This window comes from Equus quagga, chromosome 2 (assembly GCF_021613505.1).
Source record: "Equus quagga isolate Etosha38 chromosome 2, UCLA_HA_Equagga_1.0, whole genome shotgun sequence".
Taxonomy (NCBI): domain Eukaryota; kingdom Metazoa; phylum Chordata; class Mammalia; order Perissodactyla; family Equidae; genus Equus; species Equus quagga.
Window position 1 is genome coordinate 23,271,469 of NC_060268.1, and position 6,410 is coordinate 23,277,878.

Below are 6,410 nucleotides of genomic sequence, written 5' to 3' on the forward strand. Positions count from 1 at the left end.
AACATTCTTGATTCCGTCACTTAGGGCCCCCCAGGGTCCAGCTCCTCTACTGGCTGCAACAAAGGCTGCCCTTTCTTGTTCTTTCTTGTTCCTTTCACTTTGTGACTCAGCACAGGGAGTGGAAGTGTGGTGAGACTGCTTCTGTCACCTACCCAAAGCCAGAGACCTTCGACAAATCACCTTGCAGATGATGCAGGATAACCAGCAGCACAGATGGAGGAGGTCTGTAAGGTCCTGGGCCACAGCCCTGCCTTCCTCTCCCTGACCAAGTATTTAGAAGGAATAATGACCAACAGCTCTGACCTGGGCAGCCTTTCAAGGAAGATGCAGCCACTCCTGCTCTTGTTGGCCTTTCTTCTGCCCCCCGAGCCTGCAATAGGTGAGTGACCATCCCCATGCTACAGGGTCCAGCCCATCTCAGAAAACCCTCTGGACTCCTGACCCTTCTACCAAGCACAGTCACTGATTTTCCTCAATTTCAGACCAAACATTTTGTATAACCCACCTCCCAGCCCAAACGGACTAACAAGACTGATGCTGCATAGACACACAACAAGCACGACGGGAAGGCAGGATGTTCACTAAAAGATTTAGTGTGTGAGCTTCTCTCTTATCAATTGGAAAGTGGGCTATTCATAGAAAGGCATTTGGCAGAGGAAATGGAGCTCTAAAAGATAAGTAGTTAAAATCCCTCACTCCAACTCAGGAAAGGACAGATCAGACAAACCTGCTGCAGTAGTGGAACTGTCACTGGAACCAGCTAAAGAAACAGTTTCACTTCTTGGTGCCCTCATCCCCTCACCCCTCCGAGGATTGGAACCCGGGAAGCAGTGGATCTCAGAAGGGGCTGGGTGACTGCATGCAGGGCTCTCCTGTTGCTTTGGCTCTGCCAGAGGCCCAGGGACCCCATTTTCCACCCCACTGCCCCCCGCCTTCCCAAGCCATAGGCTGCTCCACACAGGGCCCTCCCTACATGATGATGGCCTTCAATCCTACAAGCACGTTCCCCACCAAACCTCAGCAGAAAGCTAAGTGAAGGCCATTCATTCACACAGTCAAAATATTTTCACTGAGATCCCAGGACAGGTTAGCCTATAGGACATGAGGATTGTAGAAAATCCAACTCCATAAGCTCATGGACAGATTGTTAGATACGGGCACCAGTCAGGACCTTAGCAAAGGCTCAGAAGGGTTGGGAAACTCCCTGACACAGAAGGCGTCAGCAGAGCCCTGTCCACAATCCCCTGGGGCTCCACCATTGTGAAGACAGCTCTCATCCCTCCCATACGTGGTCTCAAGCAGGACAAAGACAAGAAGCACCATCCTCCGCTTTCTCACAGGGGCTTTGGAGGCTCCACATTCCGAAAAGGTTATTCTGCTCCAGGGAGAACCTGGGATGACTCTCGCCTGGTGTCTGCAGGGCGTTGTAGACCTCACCCCCAATCGCCACATTCTGGAGCCTTCCCTCCTTACCACAGCTGCTTCCAGAAGGTGCATCTTCCAGTTTTTCCTTTCAGGAGTCATCATCGGAGGACATGAGGTCAGGCCCCACTCCCACCCCTACATGGCATTGATTCAGGTTCCCATGAAGAAGATGGCCAAGACGTGTGGCAGTGTCCTCGTGGAATTGGACGTTGTTCTGACGGCTGCTCACTGCTGGGGACGGTGAGGAGCCACAGACAGCTGACACCTCCTGAGACCCCAACAGGGACTCCTGTCCTCTGCCCATGGACAGCAGCCGAGGGGAGCTCCCTCAGCTTCTGGTAACTCAGTGCCAGAAAAGATCTTGCGAGGAGCCATCTGAGAGCGTGACTGGGCCAGGGAAAGTGAGAAATGGGACAGGGAAGCTTTGCAGTCCGAGGGTCAGAGGTGAGAGCAAGGGGCTCAATTGAGAAGAGAGACTACACTGGCCAACTAAAGCAACTGTGGAGGATGAAAGCATGCATTCTTGTCAACAGGCAAACTCAGAGTCCCTTCACAATATTGCCTGAGGGCAAGAGAAAGCTTCCAGAAGCCCTCCTCTCAGTGTCCTTGAGAAGCATGGGCCACACAGTCACTCAGAACCGGGCCCTCCAGTGGTCTCGATTTCCCCTAGCTGCAGCCTTGCCCTGCCCCGGCTGGCACCCTCCCATCATGGCTCCAGGGCTGGATCTCCTGCAACCCATTGCCCCCACATCCCCACTCTCCTTTCTATGCAGCTCAATCAGGGTGACTCTGGGGGCTCACGACATCCTGAATCAAGAGTGGACCTGGCAGGTCATCCCTGCGAAAGGAGCCATCTGCCACCCAGACTATATTCCTAATGAATACTTCAGTGACATCATGATACTAAAGGTAGGGATCCTCCCTGCTGCTCTTGCTGTCCTGGGTCCAGATTGTTTCCCCTCCCACTGGGACCTGTCCCTTCCCTCCTTTCCATCCCGGCCACCTGACTAGTCCCAGTGGCTCAGAGGAGAGGGAAGTCAGTGCAGCCCTATCACTGTGTCCAGGCTCAGGAGGACAGTGGCTGAGCTGGACTTCCTTACCTCTTCTCATCAGCTAGAGAGAAAGGCCAAGCTGACTGCAGCTGTGTGGTCCCTCATCCTGCCCAGGGGCACAGCCCAGGTGAGGCCCAGAGAGGTGTGCCGTGTGGCCGGTTGGAGGCTAATGGCCCTAAAAGGCATAATTTCCAACACACTGTGGGAGGTGGAGCTGACTGTGCAGCAGGACCAGGTGTGTGAATCCTGCTTACATGATCATTACAACAGTACCACTCTGCTGTGCGTGGGGGACCTGAAGGAAAGGAAGACTTCCTCTGAGGTGAGACTGGGCATCTGCCTAGCTCGGCTTTGGACAGAGGGGTGTTTCGGGACCTGGAGACCCAAGCTGTAGGGACTCCTCCACCCCCTAGACTCTGATCTTTCTCCTGGGAAGAGAAGGGGGGAGGAACGGGAGTGAGGAGTCACAGGCGTTCTGGGAGCCTACCAGGGGCCTGAGATGCATCCAAACATGATGCTCCATCCGGAAGATGAATTTACAACACCCTGCCCCATGCCAGGCACAGGTGTTAGAAAACTGCTCCCTGGGTGTGCAGCAGTCAAACCAGGTGGCTCCTCAGAGCTGGCTCCCATCTTGGTTAAGTGGCTCACCCTCCGTGCTGAGTGTCAGCCTCACCTACCTGCTTCCATGTCCTTAAAGAGTAGAATGAAGCAGAGTCCCACAGCGCCCTTTGAGGAGATAATCCAGGACCTGGTGGAGGAGAGGGAGCTGCCCTTTGAGTGAAATGAAGCTAGAACAATGTCCAGGGTCAGGACTGGGCAGCTGAGGGGGCCCACAGGGCCCTGCCCTGCTCTCTGATCTACCACATGGAGGCCACACCTGGCGGCCTTCTCTGAGAGGGCGCTTGGGATGCAGGTGGGCAGTATCAGGGAGCATGGACTCAGTCCTCTCACTCTCTGTCCACAGGGGGACACTGGGAGACCTCTCAGCTATAAGAACGTGATCCAGGGCATTGCCCTCGGTGGGTGAATTGATGGGACACCTCCACGGGTCTTCATCAAACTCTCAAGGTTCCTGCCCTGGATAAAGGAAACCATGAAATCCTATGAAAAGCCTCTAACTGTAGGAATCAGCCCACCTTCTCTGGAGCTGATCCAGAATGTCACCAGCAACTAAATAAATGTCTCTGAGCTGAGTGGGAAGGGCTGCATTCAGATTTTATCACTGACCCTCGTTCAAAGGCACTAACTCTGTCCTTAGAAGGTTAATGACACAAATCTGCTGTTTTCTGCTTCCTCTTCTTCCCCCTACCACCACCACCTCCCCCAAACCTCATGCAAAACTGTTACCCAGCTCCTTCTAACCCTCACCTTTCTCTGGGCCTGCCCTTCATCCAGGGCAGCAGCTGAGCATCATCAGGAGAAAACATGAACCTCTCTGGTCCTGGGGCTCAGGGTGAACTTCTTACCTCCTTCCCTGTGTTAGATGGCAGAAAGAAAGGGGGAGGACACCATGGGTCCCGGACACCAAGCAGGCAAGCCTGGGGCTGCAGCTCAACGGCATAGCCCCCACACTGGGGAGGAGAGAGGCTGCCTGAGCAGGACAGTTCTCTCCCACAGCCAGGGAGCTGGCGCGCAGTCAGGGTGGGTCTCTGGAGAAGCTCCTCGTTCTCATCCAGCCTGAGTTTCCTCCCTGCCCTCCTGTGACCTTGGGGCCCAGCTTGGCCTCCAGTCTCCTGGCTGCCCCTTCTTCTCAATCCCTGCTTTCCACTGAGAGTTCTCAGTGTCCACCAACTCTTGTCCCCTTCAGCCAAGCCTGGTCTGAGTTGGCCACTTCTTTATAGCCTCATTGCCTAAGACACCCAGAGCCCTGTGTGCTTCCAGCAGGGCCTCTCCCCTGAGAGGTCAGCCCAGCTCATGCCCTGTCCTAGAGGGCTACAAGGGACCAGGATTGTGCTGGCAACAGGCAGACCCATGGAGGACACATCAGGCAGGCTGTCTCTTTAGAGCCCCTGCCACATCTCTCACCTGGCAAGGCCAGCTCAACCCCTCACATCCAGCCCAGTGTCCCCCAAGTGCTCAGAGTGCATTGGCCACCTAGTCACTTGATAACCTGAGTCCCTTTCAGCCTGTTCCTCTTAGTCACCACTGGCCTCTAAGCTAAGACCCCTCACTGGCACCTAGGGCTGTCTCAGCCTTTTGAGTTAGCCCTACCATCTCTGCAATAGGGCTGAAAAGCACAATTTTTCCATCAATAAATAAACACACCCTGATTGAGCACCTGAGTGCTCAGCACTAGGGATCCACAGTGGACCTAATACCCTCTGCCATCTGAAACCAAGGGACACTGACCGTGTGAGTTGTACCCAAATCATATAGATCTTCTTCCCTCCTCACATGAGGCCACATGGCCTAGATCTCATGGGTGGGATTTGTAAATGACATCAGTCATTTAGTTTCTAGGGGTAAAGTCACCAAACTCTGTCCACTGGAGCATCATCTTAACCTAGAGGAGAGAGCAGCCCATAGGGAGGGAGATGTGCAGTGAGGTGTGGGGGCCTGGAATTGGCCACACCAACATATATCTCTTTGGTATGATGATTATTTGGTGCTGGTTACTTTGCAGACAGGAAAGCAAGTGAAAAGTAGAATTTACCTACCCTTTAAGAGACATTTACAACGTAAAGGAAATCTCCATCTATAAAGATATCTCCCTCTCTACCAAGGAGAAGGGGGGACAACCTTATCTCTAGAAACTCTTAATCAATGGGGAAGGCAAGGACTTAAACCTGCATTTGCTTAGTGTGCTTGTCTGGTAACCTCCTGTAACTGACTCCCACCAACCCCAACATCTTCCTTTGTCTTTAGCTGGATATGATATTTAAGGTGGGGGCTTCAGCCATTTTGGCGAGTTGCTCAGCTTGCCTGAGCTACTCCCATGTATACATGTTATAAAGCTTTGTTTAATTTTCTCCTACTATTCTGTCTCATATGAATTTAATTCCTTCTCCGGCCAGACAAACCCAGAGAGGGTAGAGGAAATGTCTTCCTCCCATACAGAGGGCAGCCTTACCTTCATTTGTCTTAAAAGTAGCAGGTAGGAATGTCATTGTACAACTTCAGATCATAGGAAAAACAGTATTACATACTTGCCTGCAGGCAATTAGAGTCAGACTCTAAACACCCATCCAATCGGACTGCTCGGAAACATGATCCCTGTGGTTACTGTACCTCCTGCCTGCACAGAATCAAACCAGAATTAGGGAGGTTCAAATGGTCTGGAAAACTGGAGAAAGGCCTCTCCTCTTAGGCCACTGTGGTTACTGCTGCATCCATAGTATCCAGACCACTCAGATTTTTTGACTTTGGGACGGTTTTGGCTTAGAGCCCAAACATAGAGTACAGGATCCTTTGCTGAATGAGGATCTCCCTGTGTTGGGCTCAGCTCAGGAAACACTCCCAGCAGCCATCTCTCCAAGGGTTTGCTGCTCATATGGGGCAGGACCTGGGAGCTGAGCATACGTTCCAGCTCTGAGCTCCTGTTCCAAACCCACACAACACTACCCTCTAACCACAAGGGGTATGTACTCTGGGATCATGTAACCCTCACAGGCACGGCCTTTCCCACTTTGTTGTGCACAAAGAAGGCAGCAACACAGTCTCTTCACGACTGCAGTCACTTTCACAAGGGCAGAGCAGTGAGGACACACAGCTTCTGATCCGGAGCCAAAAAAAAATATCCCTGCTTGGAAGACGTACTGAGAACCTGGTTCCTTGATGGAAATAAAGAAAAAGGAAAATGGCAAGAGCAAAACAAAAATAACATTTAAAAAATTTGCCCTGGCACATGCATATTGAGTTCGAACATAACATGTGCTTGAAGGAAATGGTTCTGTGGTTTTCATACTAGTTTGAGGACCCTGCTACAGGTCT

At 52.3% G+C, this 6,410-nt stretch overlaps 1 protein-coding gene across 1 annotated transcript; it reads left to right on the top strand.

Moving 5' to 3' along the window:
- Nucleotides 1-324: 324 nt before the first annotated feature.
- LOC124234936 (granzyme B-like) lies at nt 325-3,507 on the top strand. Its single transcript, XM_046652587.1, has 5 exons — nt 325-379; nt 1,518-1,665; nt 2,199-2,334; nt 2,539-2,799; nt 3,445-3,507. Exons 1-5 carry the CDS (start codon nt 325-327, stop codon nt 3,505-3,507), a joined length of 663 nt encoding a protein of 220 aa, XP_046508543.1.
- The last annotated feature ends 2,903 nt before the right edge of the window (nt 3,508-6,410 follow it).